The sequence below is a fragment of the Palaemon carinicauda genome, unplaced genomic scaffold, assembly GCF_036898095.1.
Source record: "Palaemon carinicauda isolate YSFRI2023 unplaced genomic scaffold, ASM3689809v2 scaffold24, whole genome shotgun sequence".
NCBI classification, from domain to species: Eukaryota; Metazoa; Arthropoda; class Malacostraca; order Decapoda; family Palaemonidae; genus Palaemon; species Palaemon carinicauda.
In genome coordinates, this window is record NW_027170031.1 from 46,378 (window position 1) to 62,997 (window position 16,620).

Consider the following 16,620-nt stretch of genomic DNA (forward strand, 5'->3'; position numbering starts at 1 on the left):
CTCCCCAGAGAGAACCAGTGGACCGAGGAATAATTGAGGAGGTGTAAACAACAAATGATTGAGTACCTGGCCACAGGTGGCGCTGGTAAGTACACCCCCTTCTAGTATTGTGATAGCTGGCGTATCCCTCCATAGAATTCTGTCGGGCAACGGAGTTGACAGCTACATGATTATCGGGTAAGTATATTCAAAAATTTATTTTATTAATAAAAATAACATAATTAACCCTTTTACCTCTGGGGTATTTGGAAATTTCCAACCCTTAAACCCCCAGGGGTTATTTTTTTTCCTAGCACATTTTGCAGTATTTTTTTTTTAATTGCTCTAACAGCCTTAATTTTTTCATAGAGAGGTCAGGTTGGTCTCATTCTCTTGGAAAATGCCTGAATTTTCTCAAAAAATTATCAAAAAATATGAAAAACAAATTTTTATAGCATTTTTTTGCAAGGACGTACCGGTATGTCCATGGGGGTAAAGGGATGGCTTTTGTGAAACGTACCAGTACGTCCTTTGGGGGTAAAAGGGTTAATTTATTTTGGCCAAGAGTGATGTCACATATACAAACAAAAAACTTGTTTTTTGTCCTTGCTTTGTCATATTATATATACAGTGAAATGTAAAATTCACAAGTATAGTAAGTTGTATTTGTATAAAGTAATGCACAGTACTTGCCTGCTAATTTATTTCTATTTTGACCCTTATTTCCATGTTGAAAATTACCGGTTACAGTGTAGGTTCCATTTCTCAGCTGAACTCGGCTGAGTTCCTGGTTAGGCTGGAGGAACGTAGAGAGTAGAGGTCCCCTTTTTGGTTTTGTTTCTTGTTATTGTCGGCTACCCCCCAAAATTGGGGGAAGTGCCTTTGGTATATGTATGTATGATGTATGTAAATAAATTTGATTTGGTAAATGTGAAGGAGGTTGGTCGGGTGGCTTTTTTTGAGCCGTCAGAGCAGTCCAACAAGGTGCATATCTGCTTGTCCAGTACTGTGATACGGTCTCCTTTCATTTTTTGAGAAGAGTTATATTTATTCTTTTGTATTGTCTTTTTAATAGTTTGGGAAATGGCCCTAATGAGTGGTAAATGAATGATCATGTTTAGTAATACTATAGTCTATTATACATACATACCTATACCAAGGCACTTCACCAATTTTGGGGGTAGACAACATCAAACAAATGAAAAAAAGGGGACCTTTCCTCTCTACATTCCTCCCAGCCTGACAAGGGACTCAAACGAGTTCGGCTGGTACTGCTAGGGTGCCACAGCCCAACCTCCCACATTTCCACCACAGATGAAGCTTCATAATGCTGACTCCCCTACTGCTGCTACCTCCGCGGTCATCTAAGGCACCGGAGGAAGCAGCAGGGCCTACTGGAACTGTGTCACAGTCGCTCGCCATTCATTCCTATTTCTAGCACGTTCTCTTGCCTCTCTCACATCTATCCTCCTATCACCCGAGCTTTCTTCACCCCATCCATCCACCCAAACCTTGGCCTTTTTCTTGTACTTCTCCCATCTTCCTCTATTATATAACATAAATTCTGTTGCATATTTGATAATGAACTTTCTTGACAACAGTTTCCTTATATCAGTGAGTGTTTGATAGTCTTGTTTTAGTTGTTGTCACTGACTGGTCCTGTAATGAGGCTGAGAATATTTTTATTTTGAAGGAGAATAGGCAGATTTCATGATTAATAGATTGTTACCAGTCACAAAATCAAGAATGATGGATACACTGACTATAAAAGGCAAAACATGGAAAATTAGCATATGATGATAAAGCATAATTCTAAATGCCAAAGTTATTTGGAAGAATGAATACTTTTGTATTTGGGATGGAAATAAAAAAGACAACAAATTAGGGTTATGGACAAACAGATCTTGATAAATTGCGCACTAAGTTGGTGGTTAGGATACAGGTAGGCAATCTGCCATCATTTTTGAGGGAATACTAAGTGTGATGCACTACAGAATATGCTAGTTGATATCAACAAACTTTTGTATCATATCATTATTTGAAAGTATGGTGCCTTAGATGACCGCGGAGGTAGCAGCAGTAGGAGACTCAGCAGTATGAAGCTTCATCTGTGGTGGAAAATGTGGGAGGTTGGGCTGTGGCACCCTAGCAGTACCAGCTGAACTCGGCTAAGTCCCTGGTTAGGCTGGAGGAACGTAGAGAGTAGAGGTCCCCTTTTTTGTTTTGTTTCTTGTTGATGTCGGCTACCCCCCAAAATTGGGGGAAGTGCCTGGGTATATGGATGGATGGATGGTAATCATGAATGATAGTGAGGAAACTACATTATACAACTATGCTTTACAAACTAACCTACTGATTATCATGGTGAAGGTGGACAGATGCAAATACAGTATTTGGAGAAACGGGAAGCCTATCATCTTTGGAAAGGCAACAGATCAGATTTGACTTGGAATAACTCTAATTATCTATGATCTGTTGCTTAGAGAGTGTGGTGTCATGAAGCTGTGTGCAAGTCAGAATTTTGTAAAATTACGTCTTAGGTTAAGCCTAACCTGAATCTCATGCCTATGATTTTCAGCTACAAAAGTCAACAAATAGTCAGGTTTCAAATGAAATAGATATCAAGTTATTACAAATGATTGTTTGCTTACTGTATTAACCCTTTTACCCCCAAAGGACGTACTGGTACGTTTCACAAAACTCATCCATTTACCCCCAAGGACGTACCGGTAAGTCCTTGCAAAAAACTGGTATATAATTTTTTTTGTGCATATTTTTGATAATTTTTTGAGAAACTTCAGGCATTTTCCAAGAGAATGAGACCAACCTGACCTCTCTATGATGAAAATTAAGGCTGTTAGAGCAATTTGAAAAAAATATACTGCAAAATGTGCTGGGGAAAAAAATTATCCCTGGGGGTTAAGGGTTGGAAATTTCCAAATAGCCTGGGGGTAAAAGGGTTAAATGATATACTGTTTTATTTCAGCATTTCTTTATCTTATCATGTGTTTGTATGACGAATGTTTTGTAAGTTGAGTACCTTCTGTATAGATAATTAGTTGAAATAATTATTTGTCATGTGTGTTGTCAATATAAATGATTTTTATTCATAAATTCATTTTTATCCACCACTTATGAAGCTTGTCAGGCTGGGAGGAACGTAAGAGAGGAAAGGTCCCCTTTTTTCAATTGTTTGATGTGGGCTACCCTCCAAAATTGGGGGAAGTTTCTTGGTGTATGTATGTATTCATAAAAATTTTTGTTTTCAGTCGGAAATGTACGAAAGCGAGCTAACTGCCATGACCATCGTTCGCGACGATTCCCGCCTTGTGGTGGGATCCGGCCAAGGGGTCATGTTCATCTTCAAGTGGGGAGACTTCAGTTTTCACATCGATCGGTATGCCGGCCATCCCGGACAGATTAACTGCCTCGTTCCAATCGGCGACCGGATGTTGGTAACGAGATGCAAAGATGGAAACATCAGGTAATGATCTGCAGTTTGAGTTCTTTTCCGGTGTACGTACGATCGTCAGTAATTAACGTGTCGAATGCGTACTGTATTTATTTCAATGTGTTTCTCTGTACCCCTGCAGTGTAACTTACACTACAAGTAAGTTGGTATTAAAGTGTATCGTTGCTGAATCCATAAGCCAGCAAAATGAGGCCGTCAGTGTAAAAAAACATTGGGTTATTAAATATTAATAATAGAATTTAAAAATTTTCCAGTTTCCTGAAAACCCCAGGCTGTTAATCTTTTCTTCAGTTTTGAAGTTCTCAGTTCTTCTTGATACTATGAGGATGGACATGTATTTGAACTTTAGTTGACTGTGGAAATAAAAGATGTCATTATTAAAATTCTGATTATTTCCATGAATCTCCACTGATGTTCATATTGTTGACTACCACACACTGTAGGTGGTGGGACTCAATTGAAGGAAAGGGAAGGATAATTTTAAGCACAAGTAAGGATTAGGTTACTTGTCTAGAATATTTTGATAAACCATTCAAACTATGGTTTGGAATACAGAGTTCCAGGTTGTTTACTAAAGTAAATAAGAATAAATTACTGTAGTGTAGATTGGTTTCAAGTTAATGTCCTGTATATACCTATTTAATACGTCTTTATGCTGCTAGGATCTTTCCAAAGAAAAATGTCCTTAAAAAAAATTAGTACGTGCTACACTCCTAATATTTACATTCACTCGCAAGCATTGATTTTTGGATCTAATTCCTTGTGCACTTCTGTGATTAAATTATAACAAGGAATGTCTAAGCCTTTTTGGATAGCAAGGGATTATGGACCCTCAGCTCCCACAACACAGTAGGGACACTACATCAGTTTAAAGGTTTAAACCTTTCATGTAAATTGGCACCGATAATTTATCAATCCAGTGTATTTGGACTTTAAGTAGATGGTTAAGAGCACTCATAACTCATCTTGCAACTTTAAGATGTAATAGCTTATCTTATAAGAAAAAAATTTGAATTATGAAACCTCTTTATGCCTATGAATATGGAAATACAGATTATTTTGTTAAGATTATGTTTATAACTTTAATTTCATTGGAGTAAATTCTTGGGACATAAGATGACTTTTAATAGTAAACTTGTTTTGATTTTTTCCCCTCAGAGCTGTGCACCTCAACGCTCATAGATTTGTCGGCATTGTTGGGCAGCACAAGAGATTCGGTGTTGAGAATATATAGGTCTCCCATCTTTTTGGCTTCCTGTGCCATGGATGACGTGATACAATTTTGGAACATGAGTTACCTGTATGATGTCGAAGTGGATGGTACATTGAAGGTAACGATAAATTTTTAAGTAATCATCATAGTTTCAGATATCTGTCTGTTTTAAGTTTGGCAAACTGTCCTAAAGTATGGCTATTTATCCTGAAACCTGGCTGTTTGTCTTCTGAAATTAGTTTTGTTCTGGCGTAGATACAAACCCTCTGACAAATTTGTTATATTACTCTACTGCTGCTGCCTCCGATGCCTTAGATGACCGCGGAGGTAGCAGCAGTAGGGGATTCAGCATTATGAAGCTTCATCTGTGGTGGATAATGTGGGAGGGTGGGCTGTGGCACCCTAGCAGTACCAGCTGAACTCGGTTGAGTCCCTTGTTAGGCTGGGAGGAACGTAGAGAGTAGAGGTCCCCTTTTTGTTTTTGTTTCTTTGTTGATGTCGGCTACCTCCCAAAATTGGGGGAAGTGCCTTGGTATATGATGATGTATGTACTCTAAAATTTGGCTACATAACATCTTGATGTTTGGGTATTTATCATTCCAAAATAGGCGGTTTTTCATCCTGAAACCTAATGGTGTTTCATCCTGAAATGTAGCTATATTTCCTACTGAAATCTGGCTATCTATCTGAAAATATGGATGTATATCTTCCTCCCTATTAACCCTTTTACCCCCAAAGGACGTACTGGTACGTTTCGCAAAACCCATCCCTTTACCCCCATGGACGTACCGGTACGTCCTTGCAAAAAAATGCTATAAAAATTTTTTTTTTCATATTTTTGATATTTTTTTTAAAAAATCAGGCATTTTCCAAGAGAATGAGACCAACCTGACCTCTCTATGACAAAAATTAAGGCTGATAGAGCAATTTAAAAAAAATATACTGCAAAATGTGCTGGGAAAAAAAATAACCCCTTGGGGGTTAAGGGTTGGAAATTTCCAAAGAGCCCGGGGTTAAAAGGGTTAACGCAAAGGGCCTCGGTTGGATTTTGCCAGTCGTCTCTATCTTGAGCTTTTAATCAATACTTCTCCTTTCATCATCTCCTACTTCACGTTTCATAACCCTCAGCCAAGTAGGCCTGGGTCTTCCAACTCTTCAAACTTTTATCTCATAGTAATTCTAATTGTTCATCAAAAGGATTAACACTACACAGTATTCTAGGAATTTCATTCCAGGTATTACCAGATTGTGGAATGAACTTTGTAATCTGGCAGGTGATTCTGTGAACTTCAGAAGTTCAAACTTACAGCGAAGATTTTTATGATGATGAGATTAACAAGTTTTTCTTCAGAGTTTATAAATGACAGATATATTTTAACCCTTTTACCCCCAGGCTATTTGGAAATTTCCAACCCTTTACCCCCAGGGGGTTATTTTTTTCCCAGCACATTTTGCAGTATATTTTTTTTAAATTGCTTTAACATCCTTAATTTTTGTCATAGAGAGGTCAGGTTGGTCTCATTCTCTTGGAAAATGCCTGAAGTTTCTCAAAAAATTATCAAATATATGAAAAAAATATTTTTTATAGCATTTTTTTGCAAGGATGTACCGGTACGTCCATGGGGATAAAGGGATGGCTTTTGTGAAACGTACCAGTACGTCCTTTGGGGGTAAAAGGGTTAATGTTGCTACTGATTTTAAGAAAATATTTCTTATACATTACTTCTCATATGTAGTTTATTTCCTTATTTCCTTTCTTTCTTGTTATTTTCCCTGTTGAAGCCCCTGGGCTTGCAGCATTCTGCTTTTCCAACTGTGGTTGTAGCTTTGATAGAAATGATAATAATAACTGAAGGGTTTTTCCCCAGTTGCATTTGGGTACTGAAGGGCCTCACAAACTCCAGCACTTTCCTTAAATTCATAAATCCAATCTAATTTTTGGAAGGTTTGTCATGCAGTGTGCGCTGGTTGTAAGTGGTAGCCCTCTGGGCGACGTGATTTAATCAAAAATTCAATTCATCCTTTTTCAAACCTTGTTTTATTAGTAAATGTTATAACCAATCTTAAAAGTAGGTTCTCTTCCTCTCCATTTATTATTAGGAAGTGTTCTTCATTAATTCTCTTACCAGCTGTCTATTATGAAGTCTAAATGCCAGTCTTACGTTTTAGTAATCTGAATGTCCACTTACATTATTACTGTTGTAAATCTTCTCGCCATACTTTTCTCCAGTTATTTTTAGGAAGTGTTCTTCATTAATTTTCTTACCAACTGTGTATTATAAAATCTGAATGCCAGTCTTACGATTTAGTAATCGGAAAGCCTACTTACATTATTACTGTAGTAAATCTTCTCGCCATACTTTTCTTGTTATTTTTAGGAAGTGTTCTTCATTAATTCTTTTACCAGCTGTGTATTATAAAGTCTGAATGCCAGTCTTACGTTTTAGTAATCTGAATGTCCACTTACATTATTACTGTAGTAAATCTTCTCGCCATACTTTTCTCCTGTTAATTTTAGGAAGTGTTCTTCATTAATTCTCTTACCAGCTGTGTATTATAAAGTCTGAATGCCAGTCTTACGTTTTAGTAATCTGAATGTCCACTTACATTATTACTGTAGTAAATCTTCTCGCCATACTTTTCTCCAGTTAATTTTAGGAAGTGTTCTTCATTAATTCTCTTACCATCTGTGTATTATAAAGTCTGAATGCCAGTCTTACGTTTTAGTAATCTGGAAGCCCACTTACATTATTACTGTAGTAAATCTTCTCACCATACTTTTCTCCAGTTATTTTTAGGAAGTGTTCTTCATTAATTCTCTTACCAGCTGAGTATTATAAAGTCTGAATGCCAGTCTTATGTTTTAGTAATCTGAATGTCCACTTACATTATTACTGTAGTAAATCTTCTCGCCATACTTTTCTCCAGTTATTTTTAGGAAGTGTTCTTCATTAATTCCCTTACCAGCTGTGTATTATAAAGTCTGAATGCCAGTCTTACGTTTTAGTAATCTGAATGTCCACTTACATTATTACTGTAGTGTCTTCTCGCCCCACTTGTACTATAAACATAGCAAGGGAACTAGTAAAATCAAGCTGAAATTCTGTCATAGAACAGTCTTCTTTTGCCTTTTCGTATTTTCCATTTTCATATGAAGGTTACTAGGGCTCTTGCATACATTTTTGGGAGAAAAAAAGTTCAAACTTGAAGCAAATCTTTTTATTTTGAACAGGCTGACATAAGTTTTTTTTTTATAGTTTATATATGAAATATCTTTTCAAATGTTGTTACTGTTTTTAAGATATTTTATTTCAATTGTTCATTATTTCTCAGGTTGTTTGTTTATTTCTTATTTCCTTTCCTCACTGGGCTATTTTTCCCTGTTGGAGTCCTTGGGCTTATATCATCTTGCTTTTCCAACTAGGGTCGTAGCCTAGCTAGTAATAATAATAATAAAAACAATAATAATAATAATAATAATAGGTAACGTCTCTGCCTGGTGTTTGCCAGTCGGGGGTTCGAGTCCCGCTTGGACTCGTTAGTGTCATTAGTGTCTGCGACCTTACCATCCTTGTGAGCTAAGGTTGGGGGGGGTTTGGGGAGCCTATAGGTCTATCTACTGAGTCATCAGCAGCCACTGCCTGGCCCTCCCTGGTCTTAGCTTGGGTGGAGAGGAGGCTTGGGCGCTGATCATATTACATAGGGTCAGTCTCTAGGGCGTTGTCAGTGTCCCTTGCCTCTGCTATCCATGAGTGACCCTTTAAACCTTGTGGTTCAAAGTCACCTTTACTTTGATTGTAGATACTTCCATATCCTAAGTGCTGGTGTACCTTTGTTGTCATCTCTTTTGGTACATACATACATACATATACCAAAGGCACTTCCCCCAATTTTGGGGGGTAGCCGACATCAACAATGAAACAAAACAAAAAGGGGACCTCTACTCTCTACGTTCCTCCAGCCTAACCAGGGACTCAGCCGAGTTCAGCTGGTACTGCTAGGGTGCCACAGCCCAACCTCCCACATTATCCACCACAGATGAAGCTTCATAATGCCGAATCCCCTACTGCTGCTACCTCCGCAGTCATCTAAGGCACCGGAGGAAGCAGCAGGGCCTACCGGAACTGCGTCACAATCGCTCGCCATTCATTCCTATTTCTAGCACGCTCTCTTGCCTCTCTCACATCTATCCTATCACCCAGAGCTTTCTTCACACCATCCATCCACCCAAACCTTGGCCCTCCTCTTGTACTTCTCCCATTAACTCTTGCATTCATCACCTTCTTTAGCAGACAGCCATTTTCCATTCTCTCAACATGGCCAAACCACCTCAACACATTCATATCCACCAGAATTTTTCCATGGTCAAATATATATATATATATATATATATATATATATATATATATATATATATATATATATATATATATATATATATATATATATATATATATATATATCTATTTCTCTAGTACTGTACAATATACAATATGTCATATAAAAATCATTGGAGGATTATGGCTTTAGGACTGGAATATGCTTGCAATGCTGGATGCTTTTTTACATGATTATTATTATTATTATTATTATTATTATTATTATTATTACTAGCCAAGCTACAACCCTAATTGGAAAAGCAAGAGGCTATAAGCCCAAGGGCTCCAATGGAGAAATAGCCCAGTGAGGAAAGGAAATAAGGAAATAAATAGATGATGAGAATAAATTAACAGTAAATCATTCTAAAAACTGTAACAACGTCATAATAGATATGTCATATATAAACTTTATAAAGACTCATGTCAGCTTGGTCAACATAAAAACATTTGCTCCAACTTTGAACTTTTGAAGTTTTAATAGTTTAACATTTGGGAATATAAAGAGCTTGATTTATAGAATTATGGTGGGTTTGTAATACGGTGTTTTTTGGATTGGCAGCCATGAGTTGATATTTTATTAAGACTTGTTTCAAAATTTTGATAATTCCTTCCATGCTATAAATAGTATTGTTGTTTTGGTAATTTTATATTTCACATCACTACGTTCGAAACGTGACGTTAGGGAATTATTAACCCTTTTACCCCCAGGCTCTTTGGAAATTTCCAACCCTTAACCCCCAAGGGGTTATTTTTTCCCCAGCACATTTTGCAGTATATTTTCTTTAAATTGCTCTAACAGCCTTAATTTTTGTCATAGAGAGGTCAGGTTGGTCTCATTCTCTTGGAAAATGCCTGAATTTTCTCAAAAAATTATCAAAAATATGAAAAAAAAAATTTTATAGCATTTTTTATGCAAGGACGTACCGGTACGTCTATGGGGGTAAAGGGATGAGTTTTGTGAAACGTACCAGTACGTCCTTTGGGGGTAAAAGGGTTAACAGTTACGTGTCGAGGTGAATTTGTAAGCATTTCATGCCATTGGTTTTTTCAGGGCCACAAGAAGCACGACAAGGGATTCAACCTTGAATCCTCAAAACGACGGAACCGCTGCGATTTCTTTTCGGATGTCCCCGAAAAGATGGAATCCGATGATGAAGGGGGCCCAGTTGCGGGGCCAAGCCACACTACAGATTAATATTTCCGGTCCTTTATATTTAACTAACGACATACAGGTACAGGTAATTTACAAAATATATCTTCTGTTAAAAGAATAAAGAATTTAGAGTTTGTATAGTGTACTTTCAAAGTCCTCTAAAACCAAATAGTTTTTTCTGAAAGCCATTAGTTTTATTATTTGTGTTCAATTTCTTAATCTCTAGAGGACTAGGAAACTCCAAAGTCAATGTACACTCAGTAGTTAACCCTTTTACCCCCAAAGGACGTACTGGTACGTTTCACAAAAGCCATCCCTTTACCCCCATGGACGTACCGGTACGTCCTTGCAAAAAACTACTATTTAAATTTTTGTTTTCATATTTTTGATAATTTTTTGAGAAAATTCAGGCATTTTCCAAGAGAAAGAGACCAACATGACCTCTCTATGACAAAAATTAAGGCTGTTAGAACAATTTAAAGAAAATATACTGCAAAATGTGCTGGGAAAAAAATAACCCCTTGCGGGTTAAGGGTTGGAAATTTCCAAATTGCCTGGGGGTAAAAGGGTTAAGCAGTGATAGCATCTCCAATTGCACATACCTTAATTATGTAGTCTATTCAAAACACTGGACATGCTGGATTTCTATATATTTTTTCGGTGTAATCAACGGATATCTAACAGGTTCAGCACAGTTAGACATATGTGAGGGCATCTATCTTAAATTTCATCAGAAAATATAGAATGTCTTTATTGAACACTATCCTTTATTGAGAGTTGAAGGATGTACGGCAGGTGAGATCTACTGAACACTATCCTTCAGGGTGAGTTGAAGGAGGTACAACAGGTAACAGCTTCTACTGAACACTATCCTTTATGGAGAGGTGAAGGATGTACGACAGGTAACATCTACTGAACACTATCCTTTGTGGAAAGTTGAAGGATGCACAACAGGTAACATCTACTGAACACTATCCTTTGTGGAAAGTTGAAGGATGTACGACAGGTAACATCTACTGAACATCCAATTTGGAACATTGGTTTGCCATTTTATTCTTATACCGAACATCACTTAGGACGAGAACCGTCATCAGTAAACTACTTGGGCGATCATTACGTCTCAACTGCAATATATTTTCCATAGCATTTGATGTTCAGTTGCTGATCGTTTATGGAGAAATTTCAGCGGATTTCATAAAGTAGGACCAGCCATCTATTTATGAAACCTACCAATCAAAGTTGGAGCATCTGTTGTAACTTTTTTTCTTATCATAAAAATACTACTTTTTATTGATTTACATTCTTTTCGTAATTATTCCATTACCAAAATACAGATGTGAACTTAGTTTTTTTACAAAATTATAAATCAATATACTGTAATTAATAATCACTTGAGAAAAATGATAAAATATACAATAAGTATCTGAGTTCTAAAGGTCTTTCTTGAGGTTGCATTAAAATTTTTCTTTATTCTTGAGTTTATCTTTGGGAAAGTTAACTCTTAAAATGTGTTCTTTGCAGAGGATGTGATTCCCTTTTTTTTTTTTTTTTTTCAAATTATTGTGGATCCATCATAATCAAGATCCCTCCGTACATTCTCCAAGCAATATTAGGTTTGTTATGGACTCTCCTGTTGATTTCAGCCAAAGCAAATCACTTGGTTGTAAGGTTTATAAAATTGCGGGTGGAGTAAATGGAAATATTTTGTCTGCATTTTACATGTATACTGTATACAGTATTTCAGTCTTTGTGTTCGGTATAATGAAATCTTATGTATCGGCATAAAGTTAAGCTTAAAATTTCTTCCAAATTGAGTACTTAGAAGTTTACATTACTTGTGCTTGTCTGTTTAACAGACCATGATCTGCTTGGTCAATGTCCTATTGGTAAGTTTTATTGTCACTGTAAAAATGAGCATTGCTCAACTTCAATAATTTGTAAGTAGGGGGTTTGAACTGTAAGCTGCAAGTTGTGGAAGGATCTTCCTAATCAGGAAGTTGAACTGATGGAACTTTTAAAAGTTCAAACTTGCAGCGAATGTCATATTGAACAGGTTGACATATCTCTTTTTAGTTTATATAAGAAAGATCTGTTTTAATGTGGTAACTTTTCTTGAAGTATTTTATTTTAACCCCTTTTACCCCCAATGGACATACTGGTACGTTTCACAAAACTCATCTCTTTACCCCCATGGACGTACTGGTACGTCTTTGCGAAAAACTGCTATTTACATTTTTATTTTGCATATTTTTGATAACTTTGAGAAACTTCAGGCATTTTCCAAAAGAATGAGACCAACCTGACCTCTTTATGATGAAAATTAAGGCTGTTACAGCAATTTAAAAATATATATATTTTGCAAAATGTGCTTAAAAAAAAAGGCCGGGGGGGGGGGGGGGGGTTAAGGGTTGGAAAGTTCCAAATTGTTCATTACTACTTCTGTAGTGTATGTATTTCCTCTCCTCACTGGGCTATTTTTTTCCTCTTAGAGCCCTTATGCTTATAGCATCCTGCTTTTCCAACAAAGGTTTTAGCTTAGTACATACATACATATACCAAAGGCACTTCCCCCAATTTTGGGGGGTAGTCGACATCAACAAAGAAACAAAACAAAAAGGGGACCTCTACTCTCTACGTTCCTCCAGCCTAACCAGGGACTCAGCCGAGTTCAGCTGGTACTGCTAGGGTGCCACAGCCCAACCTCCCACATTATCCACCACAGACGAAGCTTCATAATGCTTAGTAATATTGATAATAATAATCGATAGTGCTCGACTAGAGGTCTCAAACTCTAACCTTCTTGAGGACCAATTATGCACTTAGTTCCGGTCTCAAGGGACATAAAATATTGGTTATGTACTTTTTGGTAAGACTGAAGCTTTTAACCCTTATACCCCCAGGCTATTTGGAAATTTCCAACCCTTAACCCCCAGGGGGTTATTTTTTTCCCAGCACATTTTGCAGTATATTTTTTTAAAATTGCTCTAACAGCCTTAATTTTTGTCATAGAGAGGCCGGGTTGGTCTCATTCTCTTGGAAAATGTCTGAATTTTCTCAAAAAATTATCAAAAATATGAAAACAAAAAATTTTATAGCATTTTTTTGCGAGGACGTACCGGTACGTCCATGGGGGTAAAGGGATGGCTTTTGTGAAACGTACCAGTACGTCCTTTGGGGGTAAGAGGGTTAACTTATATTACTAGTCATACTGGTTTACCAAAAGTACATTATTTGGGTTCATCTTAACAGCTTAGTTACATTTTCTTCAATTATAAGAAATTATAGTAACTCAATTTGGAAAATCTCTTCATCTTGTGGGCCACTTAAGCCCATGACGGAAACTTCAGGTGTAAAAACCTGAACAATTTGTTTTAATCAAATTTGACTCAAAATGCTGCTCATAATGCAAGGGTAGAATATCCCTTATCATAGTTTTCCACATCACAAGGAGATTCCTTCCCGTTCAAAGGAATCATATTATTATTACTTGTTAAGCTACAACCCTAGCTGGAAAAGCAGTGTTATAAGCCCAAGGGCTCCAACAGGGAAAATAGCCCAGTGAGGAAAGGAAATAAAAGAGCTCTAATTAAAGTAATCAACAATTAGATGAAATATTTTAAGATCAGTAACAGCATTAGAATAAACAGTTCGTATATAAACTAAAAACTTTAAAAAACAAGAGGAAGAGAAATAAGATAGAATAGTGTGCCCTAGCGTACCCTCAAGCAAGAGAACACTACCCCAAGACAGTGAAAGACCATGGTACAAAAGCCATGGCACTGTCCAAGACCAGAGAACTATGGTTTGATTTTGGAGTGTCTTTCTAGAAGAGCTGCTTACCATAGCTAAAGAGTCTTCTACAACTGAACAATTACAATACAGAAGTTAACTCCTGAAGCGAAGAAGAATTGTTTGGTAATCTTAGTGTTGTCAGGTGTATGATGTCGGAGGAGAATATAGAAAGAATAGGCCAGACTATTCGGTGTATGTGTAGGCAAAGACCAAATGAGCTGTAACGAGAGAGAGAGAGAGGTATCCAATGTAGTACTGTTTGGCCAGTCAAAGGACCCAATAACTCCTAGAAGATTTTCCATAATAGTGATCATCCTTTGCACTCAAATCTACCCAGACTGTACCTTCCTGTATGTAGTAGTGGGTGGGTACGCAGTTAATTCTAACAGTCGTGCCTCCATCATAAGATTCAACAATATACAATAATCTAGAAGTTTTATTCCAGCTGTGACCAGATTGCAGAATGATCTTCCTATTCAGGCATTTGAATCGGTGGAACTTCATAAGTTCACACTTGCAGTGAATGATTTTATCTCTCTTCATAGTTAATATATAACAAATCTTACTGATCTTAAGAGGATTTAAATTCTCTATTAATTATTTCTCGTATAGTTTATTTATTTCCTTATTTTCTTTCCTCACTTGGCTATTTTACATTGTTGGTACCCTTGGGCTTATATCATCCTGCTGTTCCAACTAGGGTTGTAGCTAAGCTAATGATGATGGTAATGATAAATTATTTCTTCTCTTGGGAAAAGTATATCTGGTAAGAAATCTAATTAATGTTTTGCATTCATGTCAGATATTTCTCAGCTAAAGCTGAACAGCTCAAGGTAATCTTTGTGATCAAGAGTTGATGGGAGAGGTACAAGAGGAAGGCCAAGGTTTGGGTGGATGGATGGTGTGAAGAAAGCTCTGGGTGATAGGAGGATAGATGTGAGAGAGGCAAGAGAGCGTGCTAGAAATAGGAATGAATGGCGAGCGATTGTGACGCAGTTCCAGTAGGCCCTGCTGCTTCCTCCGGTGCCTTATATGACCGCGGAGGTAGCAGCAGTAGGGGAGTCGGCATTATGAAGCTTCATCTGTGGTGGAAATGTGGGAGGGTGGGCTGTGGCACCCTAGCAGTACCAGCTGAACTCGGTTGAGTCCCTGATTAGGGTGAAGGAACATAGAGAGTAGAGGTCCCCTTTTTGTTTTGTTTCATTGTTGGTGTCGGCTACCCCCCAAAATTGGGGGAAGTGCCTTGGTATATGGATGGATGGATGTGCCTACTTATTAAGTTGTCCCTTTTTAATCGATAACAAAATTTAATGATCCTCCTGCGCTTGCAGCAGACCATGGTATGCAATAATTCATCTAATACTGGGCTGGATTATTGTATTTTCACTCCTGCCAGTGACCCGGTACAGAGGTACATGACTGCTATTATTGTAGGTAAGTCTTTGCAACTTTATCTCTTGGACCTGAATTTTTCTTAGCAGACTGTGACTGTTGATGTAGATATAGACAAGTATTGCTAACTTTATAGATAAAACTTAGCAGCTTTGTCTTGAACCTGAATTCCTCTTAAGGAACTGTTATTATTGCTGTAAAGTTAGACTATTCACCATTTGCTCCCCTTTCCTTCCACTTATTGTGTTGGTGAAAGCAGTATTCAAAATTTAATTACTGTAGTGCTTTTCTTACTCATTTTCTACTGCTATACTAAGCAATATCAATGCTTGCAATCCTCTGTTGGATGGTGATGTATTGATATTGAATTCAAAAAGTAAAATATTATATGTCATTAATGGAAGTACAATGGCAACTGTTGACCAGAAAAGAATGCAAAATAAAGGTTCTACTGTCAAGAATTACAAGACTTGAAATACGACTTATAACGCTACTCTGAATTACATTCCATTTGCATGGAATGAATATTTCCGACAGCTCCATTCCGTCATCGATACCCATTCATGACCTGCAGTAATTTTTTTTCTTCAACCATCCAGTTCAATCCAACTTGGAAAGTCTTGTCATCTGTACCCAAAACTAAAGAAACGCCGCTCCTGTAACTCCGTAGTGCAGAAAAACATGTGTTCTCAGAAATATTACTAAGAATTCTACCAAGATATAGAAATTATGGTTTTTAGATATGATATACAAATGTTTCCTTGCAAAAGAGCAAAAGTATTTGTACTTTTTTTAAGATATATAAGCTTGGTTCGTCTTTTATGTAACCAAAATTGAAGTCTCCAAATGAGAGGTATTTGGAGATAAATATGAAACCTTGCTGCCAAGTTTGTCCCTTCCCTTTGAACCAGATTTATGGGCTGCTAATGCAAGGGAACGAGAAGGAGAGGGAGACCAAAGCGAAGGTGGGTGGACTGAATCAAGGATGACCTTCGATCAAAGGGATTAACCGGTGATGAGGTGTGGGACAGAGGTAGATGGAGAAAGCTGACCAGAAACATCGACCCCACATTGAAGAGGGAAAAGATGTAGACAAAGAAGAAGAAGAATGCAAGAGCCAGTGTATTACGTAAGGTACAACAATCTAAAAAAAGAACTTTACCTGTAATTCTTCTAAAATTGCTCGGTAATATTGCCTACTACGAATCAGTCCAAGGGAAAAGCATGGGTTGTCCATATT

The 16,620-nt window shown here is 37.2% G+C and overlaps 1 protein-coding gene across 4 annotated transcripts in view; it reads left to right on the forward strand.

Moving 5' to 3' along the window:
* Positions 1-16,620, forward strand: part of LOC137636142 (WD repeat-containing protein 55 homolog) — a 161,460-nt gene that overhangs the window by 29,496 nt on the left and 115,344 nt on the right. For 2 of the 4 annotated variants that reach the window (XM_068368548.1, XM_068368549.1), the window contains exon 4: positions 3,249-3,463. In XM_068368548.1, the coding sequence (XP_068224649.1) occupies positions 3,249-3,463 (215 nt within the window). Of the gene's footprint in view, positions 1-3,248; positions 3,464-4,609; positions 4,677-4,750; positions 4,783-10,094; positions 10,316-16,620 lie in introns of those variants that run through there. The other 2 variants (XM_068368551.1, XM_068368552.1) reach the window with 2 other exon arrangements.